This window comes from Echinops telfairi, unplaced genomic scaffold (genome assembly GCF_000313985.2).
Source record: "Echinops telfairi isolate 266 unplaced genomic scaffold, ASM31398v2 ScPeMD7_7457;HRSCAF=8495, whole genome shotgun sequence".
Lineage (NCBI taxonomy): Eukaryota > Metazoa > Chordata > Mammalia > Afrosoricida > Tenrecidae > Echinops > Echinops telfairi.
Window position 1 is genome coordinate 997,543 of NW_022111357.1, and position 11,329 is coordinate 1,008,871.

The window sequence follows — 11,329 nt, forward strand, 5'->3', positions numbered from 1 at the left end:
CCCAAACAAGAAAATAAGGAAAATGTTGAAAATCAGATCAGGCCCAGCATGCATCAGAGGGGGGAATTCACCTGACAAGGTTTTAACCGTTCGAGTCAGGTTTCTCATTTTGATCTTCTGTCGTCATCTCTCCAACGCACTCTGTTTGGTGACCAGCTTTGTTCCTTCTCTCTATGATGGACAGAGGGAAGTCACTGGAGGCCTATTTCCTGTGTAGGTCTCACAAATGCATCTTGGGCTCCCCCTGTCATCCATAGTTCTCTGCAAACGAGATTCTCACACTTTCGGCGCTGATGCCATTCTCTCCTTTGGCTTTGAATTATATGATTTACAATCCTTTGGTCACTGATGTTGGTGTGCTTCTTCCTTATGGACATAGTTGATATCTCACTTTGATGACTACTTGTTTGGAAACAACCCTTTAAAAACCCAGACTTTGTTTTCTGATAGCCAGGCACCATTGAATTTATTTTATCACATATTGCTATAGCACCTATATCTTTTTTTAAAATCATTTTATTGGAGGCTCGTACAACTCTTATCACAATCCATACTTAACATACATACATACATTGTGTCAAGCAAATTTGTATATTTGTTGCCCTCATCATTCTCAAAACATTTTCTTTCTACTTCAGCCCATAAAGATCCATCCGTTATTTTTTTTTCTCTCTCTCTGATTAGGATGGTTAGGCGCCCTGGTGGCACTGTCAGTAAACGTTGGATTGCTAATCTCAAACTCAGCTGTTCGCAAACCACCAACAGCTTTGAGGGAGAAAGAGGAGGCTGTTTACTTCTGTAAAGATGTACAACCCTATATAGAATTGCTATGAGTAGGAATTGACTTGATGGCAGGGGGTTTGATTTTGATATTGTCTATCTGAGAATTGAATTCAGATTTCTTGAATTTTTATTTGGTATTCATTCCCCTGTATTGCCCACATTGAGGACTGATTTTATATAACAAACTTATTCTCTTGCACCACAGATAACTTGTCTAGTTTTCATACATTGAATTTTCCTAGTTGTCAATGCTTTTTCTTGCTTCCATCCATGTAGTAATTATTCTTCACACAAAATCTTTGTATATTGTTTGTAAAATAATTCTTATTTATGAATTCATGATTTAAATTAATTGTAAAATTGAGGAAGGGAGCTACATTTGATAACCTATGTTATTTATTTTAACACATCTTACTCAGCATATTTTTTGCTCGGAAGTATACGCCACTTTATTACCCTTTCTACACAACTAAAAACCAATTAGTAACACACACACACACACACACACACACTTTTGTTCAAGATCCAAATGGAAACCACACTGTAAAGTCTTTCCTCACCTTTTTGTGTTCCCACAGAATTTTTACCAAACTTTTAAGTAGAATTTCTTACTTGATTGTACTCATTTGCTTCTAAGTTTGACTCCTTTACAGGGCTGTGATCCTCTCAAGGACAGAAAGAACATCTCATTTGTATTTTTATCTTCCATGGTTATAATTTTTCATGACTTCTAATGGGTACTGGTAAGCATTTCCAGAATATAGATCTGGGCAAGGAAAACTAAGAGCAAGATGAAAAACTGCTCACCAGGGTTGCTGAGGCTTAAAATCTTTTTGGGAGGAGATAGCCTTAGGAGTGGCAGGTGGATCTGAACTGGGGACTTCGGCTAGCAGTCCAACTCACTACGCCCTCAGAGCTCCTTAACTCTTAAGTAACAGGTTGGCTAACAAAGTAAAGATTGTTACTCTTCAATGTATCTTTTGTTTTTTTAATTATGGGAGAAAAATGTCAGCAGCTACTTTATAGTTGAGAAGCTTGTCAGACAGGGAGATTAAGTAAATGAAAATGAAACAATTAACACAGAAGGAGTGTTAACAAATTGTGAAGATGTTACCAGTGTTGGTGATCATTATGTCTAGAAACAAATAAAAGTAGGCTTTGATGTGTATATTTTCACCTAAAATTAAATTACAAATTACAAAAAGCAAGTAACATCTTCATGACTCAAGTGAAAAATCAAGCCTAATAGTTATTTTCAGCCTAGTATTCTTAATTCACTGTTCTGGACTATGTTCTTACCCTTTCCATTTACACAAGCATAAACCCATGCTCTCGCTTCTATTCCTTTACAGGATTCCTTTTTAAAATGCCACTCTTTCTTCTTTATCTTCTCACTTCTTTTCCTTATCAGAAAATGGACTTGAAAGACCTTTAAAAAAATTAAAGCTTAGCAAGATGAGATGGTGACTCTCCAGTTTTATAACTGTGATTTTTGGCAAGTTGTTAATTTTTAAAATTTTTTAGTAAAGTGAGAAAAATGGAAAAATTCCATTCTTCCATGAACTATTGAAGGCCCCTCATTTATTGTATTTATGCTAGATGCACTTTCAAGGTTTTGCACATATTAACTGTAGTTTCTGGTGTGTCAGCAAGCTAACTAAAAGTAACATTTTTCCATTTAAAGACTTTTTTTACAATATAGAAACCTGCAAAACCTTTGCATTATGACAATAGCCATTGGTGTATTTGTATATCTCTTGGCTGTACTGTAGGAATACATTAAATTCAGTAGAAATACCTTGGTAATATTTTAATAGTTATAAATCTGATGCTTCTTGTAGAAGCATTGTACTCTGAACTCTTGCATTATGTTTCATTTTAAATTAAGCATTAAGGCAATGCAGTTTTTTAATTGTAATGCTGCCAATCTTATTAACTAGAGACCCATTAAACCGTTTTTTTCTTTCATAAATTTTTTCTTCCCCCAAAGGAATTTTTGGGTAACTCATGTAATTTTTACAATACCTCAAAATGGTGGAACTGATGTGCATGGCTATTAAGTACCAGCTTATAAGAACTGAAACCAGGATTCGAACTCAGGCACTTTGCTTTCATAATTTTTGCTGTTAACACTTAACTGCTGTTAGCATTTACTGTTCTGAAGGCCACAGCAGTAAATCATGTTTTCTTTTTATATATGCATATTCTGTTGTGAACCTTTGGCCTTTGATTTTAAAAAGAACTCCCTGTTTTTAATGCACATATATAGTATTAAGATACATAAATTAAGAGTTTAGATGTTTGTTGACATTATAGAAACACTTTTTTCTTTTTCTTTCTCGTTTCCTTTTCTTGGCTTATTACAATGGCCAGGACCTCCAGTACAATATTGGATCTAAGTGGTGAAATTCTCTATCTTTTTCTTGCTTTTTTAAAAGGCTGTGACTCTTCTATCACTTAAAAACATTTTTTTTTAATCTTTATTTCTTTTTGGTATATAAGTACATAATAAGTACATTTCCCTTTTTCATGTTCTCTCTTTCTTTACTATTATACTTAAGGATTTATCAATCTTTTAAATGTTTTTTTAAATAGCCAGCTTTTGGCTTCGGGAATTTTGTTGTTGTTGTATTTTGTTTTTTATTTCTCCTTTTACCTTTTTCATTTTCTACTTACTAATTTTTCGGTCTTAAGGTTTTAGTCTAGATCATTGATATGAAAACTTTTATCTACTGTAACAAGAATTTAAAGCTGGAGGTTTACCTTTGACTGCACAATTACTACATTAACTATTTCACAAATTTTGATATATTGTTTTTGTTATCACTTACTTTAAATAAAATTAATATGTAAAATTTCCCAAGTGTTTTCTGACCTGTTAGCTCTTTTTAAAATGTGTGTTTAATGTTCCCAACATTTGGGATTTTCTTAGGTATCTTATTGGTAGAGAATATACTATTTCTCATTTTGTTTTCACAGTAATGTACAAAGAGTTACTATATGGCTATGGAATGTGCTATATCTTGGTGAATGTATCATATACATTTGAGATGACTATGCGCTTTATAGTTTCTTGGTATTCCATTCTGTAAGGCATTTTCAATGTTATTCCAGTTTGTGTTTTTACTGATTTTTAGCCTCACGTTTGCTTCCTGTGTTTTCAAGCTGATATTAGGCATATTTGCATTTATAATAGTTTAATTTCACCCATTATTTCTTTATCTGAATGAAAGGATTTTTAAAAGATCTGTAATAAACTCTTAAATTTTATTTTATCTGATAACAGTTTAGCCTCTTTGGATTATTCGGATATATTTTAGTGTTCCATTTTAATTTTTTCTATTGGCATTTTATCTATATACCTCTTATTTTCATGGTTGGTCTAGCAAATTTCACACACACACCACCACCACCCATTACATCCAACTACCCCGTAGAGTTCCAATGTGAAGCAGCTGGTGGGTTTGAACACTGACCATTTGGTCAGCAGATGAGCACTTTTAACCACTATGCCACACCCTTGTAGTCTTTTGTGAGTTAATATTTTTGTGTGTGTGTGAGTTAATATTTTATCACTTCTTAGAAGTAGAAGTCATCTAACCTTGTAGACCCCTTTCCCCATCGCACCATTCTCTAGAATGCCCATATGTATTGAAAATTGCACAACACAGTTTTAACTTTTCCTTTAAAGAATCATATGTAATTTTTAAGACCTAAGAGGAAAACAGTACTCTTTTACACTTACCCAGATTTTTGCCATGCCAATGTCTTCATTCCTCAAGGTCCAGGTTTCCTTTTTGGTATAATTTCTCTTCAGCTTAAAACAGTGTCTCTGGGTTTCGAATATATCCTTCTTGGTGTTCACTGAGATTCTTGATCTGTAATTTGTCTTTTACTAAATTTCCAAGATTTTCAGTCATGATATCTTCACATTTTCCCCCTTACCTTTCTCTCTCTTTCTTCCTCCTTCGATCTTCATTTTAATATTAAGCCTATCCATTAGTAATTTTCCCCAGGAATTTTTCTTTTCTAAAATTTCGATTTTGTTCTTTCAAAATATTTTTTATTTCTTGACTAAAGTTTTCAGTTATGCTTGAATTCAAGTTTTTATTTTATTTTATTGCACGATAATTCTGATAGCTACTGTAAAGTCTTTGCCTCATAAATCCAACATCTTAGTCTTTGAGTGGGGATCTATAGATTGCCTTTTCTTTTTAAAATGGATTACAACTTTCTGTTATTTGTATATGAAGTAATTTTGGTTTCTGTTGTAACATTGTGGATATTCCATTAGATAGATGCTAGCTCTATTAAAATTTTCTGAAGAATGCGAATGTTTTGGCTCTTAAGACTCAAACTACAACCTGTGTTTGCCTTTTCTAGGCTGTAGTTCCAATTTCAATACTTTAAGACTTTTGTTTTCTTTTCTGCCGGGGTTAATGTGAAGACTTTCAGAGTGTTTCATGTGCAGTATTGGAGGTTCTCCTTTTATATTCTCCCAAATTTAATTCTCCTTTCTCTCCTTGATGGCTTCTCCTCGGTTCAGTCCTGACAGTGGGGCTTCTGTGAACTTTTAACTGTCCGCTTCTCATATCTACTGCACATTTTGGGGCACCACTTTAGTTACATAGTTATAACTAGCATAAATGAGTCTAGAAAAGGTAATTTCTAGCTGGATGGCTATTAGTCAATATAGAGTTCCTTTACAGAAAGAGAGGAGAGAATGTTTATTAAGGGACCATTGATTGTCTCCATTACAAGAGTCTATCAATTTTTGTTAACTTGTCACTTAACAAAGCACAGAACTGGATGTTGATGAACTTGCTAAAATCCTTCAAACCATGTTAAATTTGCTGGATATATGAGCTAATAATTTTTTATTTTGTTCTTGTATTTTAGGCCTCAACTCCATATAGCATAGATTCAGATTCTTTGGGAATGGAGTGTATTATTTCGGGAAGTGCCTCTCCAACTCTGGCAATCAACACTGTGACTAACAAAGTAATTTCATTTTTTAAACGATTTTGAAAATGTCATTGAGTAATACATTTAATTTGCATTCAGCACAACAATAGAGTTCTCTATGTGATTGAGTTTAAGATGATATACTTTTGACTGCCCAATACATAGCAGACTGAAAGCTGAATCCATAATGTTTTTAGGTATGTTACAAATTAGGAGAAATCATAAAGTACTTATTCAGAAATTTTGTATTCAAATTCTTTAAAAACAAATCAATTTTATTGACACATATTCCATATAGTATACAATTAAATAGTTCAGTCATATCAAGAAGAGTTGTACAATCATTACCACAATAAATTTTAGAACATTTTCTTCTTTCTTTATTCCTTGTTATTAGCTCTACATTTTCTTCCAACCTCTCCTGCCACACCCCCAAGAAACCAGTTATTGTCTATAGATTTACCTATTCAAGATTTCATATGTAGAAAAACATACTAAATAAGCAGCAAGAAAACTAACAACAACAAAATAAAACTGAGAAAAAACTCAATGGAAAAGAAAAAACATTAAAACAAATTAGAGCAAATATAAAAGTGGGTCAAAAGGAAGACCAAAAGATAAAGTGTTACATTTTAACCTAAATGCATCAGCAACAATCTGCTTTTCAATGCACTCTGATGGGATAGCAAGGCTATTCACATCCCTGGTCTACGAGGGGGTACTCCCTGCAAAAAACCACATTGCACTGGGCGAAGCAGAGCTTTGGTAGTGTGTATTTTTTCTGCTATGCGAGCATCAAGCAACTCTGAGTGCACCTAGTGGCGTTGCGTGGGAAGGGTGTTTTTTTTTTTGTGACTGAACTTTTTCATAGAAGCAATTTCCTTTGAGTCTCGTTTTTAGTCATGGCTGATTAAGAGAACAATGTGCGGCTGTGAAATTTTGTTTACTGCTAGGTAAAAATGCCGAAGAAACCATTGTGATGTTGAACACAGCTTACAAGAACTCTGCTAAGGGAAAAAGGTGAAATGTTGAGTGAGGACAAACTGCATTCTGGATCCATCAACTTTCGGAATGGACTAAAATGTCAGCTCGTAGTGCATTTGGAATTCTTTCCACCAGGTTAGACTGTTAATCAAGCTTTTAATTTAGAGGTTCGGAAGAGATTGCATAACTGTATGACAAAAAAGACCTGATTTGAGGCAGATGGGGGACTAGTTTTGCCACCACAACAATGTACCTGCTCACACAGCCACCTCAGTGCCCATTTTTTGGCACAAAACAGCACGCCTCTCTTGCCCCACACACCTTACTCACCTAACCTTGTTTGGTGCGACTTCTTTTTGTTTCCACAAATGAAGAGGGACATGAAAGGACAGCGATTTGATGACATAGAAGAGGTGAAGAAAAAAGGGAGATGCTGTCAGCCATCCAAACAGACAAGTCTGAAAAATGTCTCCAAGAATGGAATCACAGATTTGACAAATGTATTAAGTGTAATGGAGAGTACTTTGAAGATGATAAGGTTGTTCTGAAAAAAAAAAATTTTTAATACATAGCTATGACAAAAAAGATTCTGGTTTTTATTGGGTACCCCCTTGTATGATCAAAGAGGATTCGCCAGAGGCTTAATCCATATTGTCCCTTCATTTTTTCTTAAAAAAGGCAAACAGTTTTAACAGAGTCAAAAGGGACATCAAATGATATTACATTTTAACCTAACGATATCTGCCATAATTGACTTTACAGTGCTCTCTGTCTGGTAAGGCAATTCACATCCCTTGACTGAGGTCAGAGGGGATTCATCTGAGGCTTGTCTATGTGGATGCCCTACAAATGGATTTTGGGCATCCATTGTCATCCATAGCCCTTTGAAAACCAGGTGTTCACAATTTAAGCTCTGGTACCATTCCCTCCTATGGATTTTGACTGTATTATTTATATTCCTGAGTCACATAAGCTAGTGCTTATGCTTCGTCCATGCTTAATTGATTCCTTGCTTAGATGACTGCTTGTTTGAACTCAACCCTTTTAACATATTAAAAACCGGATTTTTTTTTACCAACTTACCCAAGTGGCTGTGTATTTTTTCGGTTGTTAGTGTTTTTTTTTTTGCATTAAATCATAAATGCGTTTATACCTCAAAAACTTTTTATCATATTTATTTATAACTTTCAGTTTTTGAATATAAAACATCTCACATTATGAAACAATATTTTTCAATGTATGCAGAACATTATTACTTTTATGAACTATAATCTTCATGAAATTATAAACTTGTAAAAATAATCAACATAATTCATATTACTTTGAAAAATTAGGGCTAAGAATTTCTTCATGTCTTTTTGTGTAACGGGAGACCACTTGAGCGATTTAGGTGATGTTTTACATTTCACTGAGGTTTGATCAAGGAGTGTACAACTCCTTGCAAAACAATTCAAACAAATAGTAACTATTTGATTTAACCAAAATGCACTAAAATGCTAAATAAACAAAAAGAACATGAAGACAATTGAGTTTGATACATTCATTACTGATGTAAACACCTTAATAGACGAAGTAGTTAAAATATATCCAAGCAGATGGCATCTGAAGACAGCGTGTAGAAATCACAGATGGCGTGCGAACCACGAGTAAACTCAGGATCTGCCCACAATATGTTAAGATTCCAGACGCTATTCTTTCTGAGAGTTGGTCGTCATCTAGTTTCTTCACCACCCTTTGCTAGAGTACCCATATCTTACGTGATCTCTTCATGAGGTCAAGCATCAAGCAGGGCCATGTCAAGAATTAATTGTTCGTAGATTGGGACTAGAATTAGTGCGAGCCCAAATCCATTCATTTATCTATGGTTTGTATATGTCTCTGATTCACCTTAGTGCCATCATTGTCATTTTATGTTAGAGAATATTGTCAGTCCTCTCCCTTGGGCATAAGGTAATTCTATTGCAGTATAGAATTTAAAACTCAGTTGAGAAAAGGAAATGCTACAGGTGTGGACCAACTCTGAACCACCATATATAAATTATTGGTGTACAAATTAAACCCTTAAGTAATTGGACACTATTTACCAAAACACTGGAACTTGGTAATAGGGCAAAACTTTCTGTTATATTCATTGACAGCAGTAGACCCATGCCTACCAGATTTTATATTCATTCATTTACATTCTTGACCCTGCCAGCACAGTAGACATCTAGTGAGGTACAAATCCATCTTGTTTATAGGACAGTGTATTAATCTCATATATCAAATCCCTAAAACGGCTTTTGAAAGTTCATTAAGTTCTGAACATCTATTTTCTATCCGAGACCATGAGCACCTTGAAATCATAAACCTCATACACACATTGTCACACTCTTTCAGTTGTCTTGCCTTGAACGTTTTCGCCCTTCTTGTTCTTTCACTAAACTTGCTTTATGTCTCTTCCACTTTTGCATTCACATAAATATATCTATACATTTACTAGTCCAATAAGATCTGTTCCTTTGTTAAAAAATGGATGAACACGTAGAGAACAAAATGTAATCAGGATAGTGACATAATCATATTTTTAATTTAGGAAATTCGCATCTGAAGTAGAGTAATGATTCTTCCCAAACACCAATCCATACATGAAAGATTACATCAGAATTACCTAGAGAGCTGTACTTGTCAGCCTATAAACTTGTCAGTTGATTGGTCTGTCTGTGTGTCTGGTGGTGGTAGGAATTGTATGATTCCATTGCATACCAATCATACCGGACAGTCTGTTTTAGATGGATAAGGTCCAGCAATCTGTACTTTAAAAAAAAAAAATCACCCCTAACAATGTACAGCTAGAGTGGAGAAGTGAAAGGATTGGAATCAGGAATTTCTAATAGTACTTTTTGTATAGCTCAGTTAACAGATAGCAAGGACCCAAATATGATAGTGGACTATTTCTGTGAACTTTTTGAAGCCCTCTTGTGTAGATAGTGGAGGTGCTTAAGAAACACTTGAGGTAATGCTTGGTCATGATCAAACGAATAGGGGGTTGAAGAAACTTGAGTTTCTTGAGACTTCTGTTTCCAGGTACTATAGAATAACCAGTGACAGCCTAACGCTTGTTCTTTGACACTGAAAAATATGTACAAAGTACCTAAAATCAAACAAGAAATGAACGCTGCAGACTCTATGGGGAGAAATTACTAAGACAAAACAAGATATAAATAATTGTATGTGGCTAGATGAAGAGAAAGACTGTGGTTAAAAAGCCATTTCCCTCAAATTGTCTATAGATGTAGTAGAATTCTAATCCCAAACCGAGCATGCTTAAAAATTGAAAAAGAAAAAAAAAAAGTCATAAAATACAGTTGGGAATCCAAAATGACCGTTAGTAGTAGGGATAATCTTGAAGAAAAAAATCAGAAGATATTTTACACCCAGGCAAAAAGACTAAATCTCAGTTACTGAATCTGGGAACTGGGATACTGAACTGGATGATGACTGGTTGGCACAGGAGAGAGGAGAGTACATGTCATTAATTAAATAATAAACGGATTCATGGAACAGTTCAATGTGGGAAAGTTATCTTTTCAGTATATAGTGCTGTATCAGTTAACTGTAATAATAACATTTTCTATGCACAACATTTAATTCCAGATGGTTCTAAGACATAAATATAATGGACAAAATAAGTTATTAGTTGGACAAAAAGGAAGAATAAGATGAATATTTTTTAATGGAAAGGAAATAATGATAGATTAATACAAAAGATAATAAAGCTTTATATAATCTTTAAATGTCTTACTAAAGACAGCAAAGGATATATATTACTTTATTTGTACTTAGTTAAAAAATGAGCAAACTAATTGATAGTGAAAAAAGTTTATGCAGTGGTGACTGGAGCTTGGAACTGGGAGGGGAAATGACTGGCTGACCTAGGAAAGTGCTGGTAATGCTCGTTATCACCTCTCCTCAGAGTGTTGTCCATTGAACCTCTTAACCAAGGGACCCTTTTAGGAATCCATTAGGGCAACATTTTTCAAGTAATACTAGAATATCATTTGCTTTTTCCCATTTCTTCTGATGTAGCAGAAGGAATTGTGTGTAAAACTGCTGACACCTTAGCACAAATCAAGGCAATGGGACCCAGCTAGGAAGTCAGACTATAATATTTACTACTACAGATCCTCAGTTAGAAACAAAAATAACCCCAAAGCTAATTTACTTAAGATATTCTTGGTGAAGCAGAAAAAAAAATAATTTTATTAAGTTGTGAACCTTAAGTATCGATCTTTTGTATGTTGAAGTAGCCCTTTTTAACATACTAGAACACAGTGATTCCCTCAAGGAAAAATAATCGGGAGCTGAACTAGCTGCTTTGCTTATGGAGCAATGATTTTACATGAAAGATTAAGATGTTTTCTTCAAAAGAACTAAGTGAGCCTGTTACCATTAGAAAAACAATGGACTCTCTTACAAGCGATAAAATTTGGATGTTGAGCAATAAGTAGAATTTTTAAAACCTTGTATTTCATCAGCGTGACCCTGCTGCTGCTTTTCTTTAAAAACATTCTAAGAAGATTGTGGTAGTGTTAGCAACTGTGATTTTTTTTTTTTT

At 34.3% G+C, this 11,329-nt stretch overlaps 1 protein-coding gene across 3 annotated transcripts in view; it reads left to right on the plus strand.

Moving 5' to 3' along the window:
• Positions 1 to 11,329, plus strand: part of FOXJ3 (forkhead box J3) — a 101,368-nt gene that overhangs the window by 69,321 nt on the left and 20,718 nt on the right. The window contains exon 5 of one of the 3 annotated variants that reach the window (XM_004704923.2): positions 5,683 to 5,784. The exons of the other annotated variants lie outside the window; for them this stretch is intronic. Coding sequence (XP_004704980.1) covers positions 5,683 to 5,784 — 102 coding nt within the window. The remainder of the gene's footprint in view (positions 1 to 5,682; positions 5,785 to 11,329) is intronic. 3 annotated transcript variants of the gene reach the window in all.